Source organism: Propithecus coquereli, unplaced genomic scaffold (assembly GCF_000956105.1).
Source record: "Propithecus coquereli isolate 6110/MARCELLA unplaced genomic scaffold, Pcoq_1.0 Scaffold59, whole genome shotgun sequence".
Classification (NCBI taxonomy): Eukaryota; Metazoa; Chordata; class Mammalia; order Primates; family Indriidae; genus Propithecus; species Propithecus coquereli.
In genome coordinates, this window is record NW_012151840.1 from 640,989 (window position 1) to 642,246 (window position 1,258).

At 34.9% G+C, this 1,258-nt stretch overlaps 1 protein-coding gene across 1 annotated transcript in view; it reads left to right on the plus strand.

Moving 5' to 3' along the window:
• The window catches only part of LOC105821719 (Fc receptor-like protein 2), a 14,129-nt gene extending 13,037 nt beyond the window's left edge, over positions 1 to 1,092 (plus strand). The window contains exon 8 of the mRNA XM_012658484.1: positions 1,061 to 1,092. Coding sequence (XP_012513938.1) covers positions 1,061 to 1,092 — 32 coding nt within the window. The remainder of the gene's footprint in view (positions 1 to 1,060) is intronic.
• The last annotated feature ends 166 nt before the right edge of the window (positions 1,093 to 1,258 follow it).

Sequence of the window (1,258 nt, forward strand, 5' to 3'; positions counted from 1 at the left end):
ACAATTTGGCTTGGTAGAAAATTCTGAAGTCATTCCTTTTTTTGAAGACTAAACAAGAAAATTATAAAGTTTTTCCTTCTCTTTGGGAAACTAAGATTAATCTTCTAGCACTGTTTTCTCAAAAACCTAATAAAGTTGGAACATGGGCTATGTTACTAGCAGTGTTTTTCCTGATTGCTCAACTGCATCTAAACTGGGAGCACTCTGACCAGGATTATAAATGTTTGCTGGGAATCACAAATGGGGTATCCACAAGTGCAATGTAACTCTTGAAATTGAGCATGTCTCTTGTAGTGGTGAGCTCTAGAAGGTACACTCCTACACTCATGGGTGTTACAGAAGTATTGATTTCTAAGAAGCATAAGGCTTTTAAGCCAAGATGGCCCCTATACCCATCTATGTGGCCTTGTTTCCTGCGCTATTAATTGGAGGACTAGACAATATCTCCTGAATCACTGTGAGGACTCCCTCTGAAGATACACCCAATACATCTATGGTGATATGCTGTGTTTCTTGTTCTACATCTCTCTGCAATGCTAATGGTGCAAGAGATAGCCTAGTGTGCCTTATAAATGCTACTAATACTATCAAGCCTAACCCCAAGACCACTGCTATTGACTAGGTATAACAAATATCAAAACATTTAAAAAATAAAGCATGGCCATGTAAAATCAAAAACAGAAGAATAGTAAGGTAGAATCCAAGCCATCAACAGTTAAAGTATATTATATTTTATAGTAATTAAAACAGCATTGTACAGGTACATGAATAGACAAAGAGAAAATAGAGCAGAATAACAAATCCAGAAACAGTGATCAATGTATTCAGGGTTTGCCATTTGAAATTGCATTTCAAATCAGTGGGGAAAAAAAAGAGTGGATTGTTCTATTAATAACTAATAGTGTTGAAATAAATAAGTAACCATTTAGATGGAATACAATTGGATTACTATTTTATATCTTATATCTCACCAGCTGATGATATACAGTTAAGTCATATAAAAACTTTAAGAGATAAAGCTTCCTCCCCTGAAATGAATGTTCCTTTATCTGTTTTCCAGGAGAAAGTTCTGCTACTAATATACCCAGGTGAGAACTCTTCCTAATAAAAATCTCACTCTAGAAGGCTCCTTCATTCACAGTTTTAAACACCTATTACTACTCTGTAGATAGGGATCAAGGCTATTTGATTATATAGTGCCTTTCTATAATACTTATGTCTCTACTTCATTACATTTATGCTACCAGAGCATGTTTTT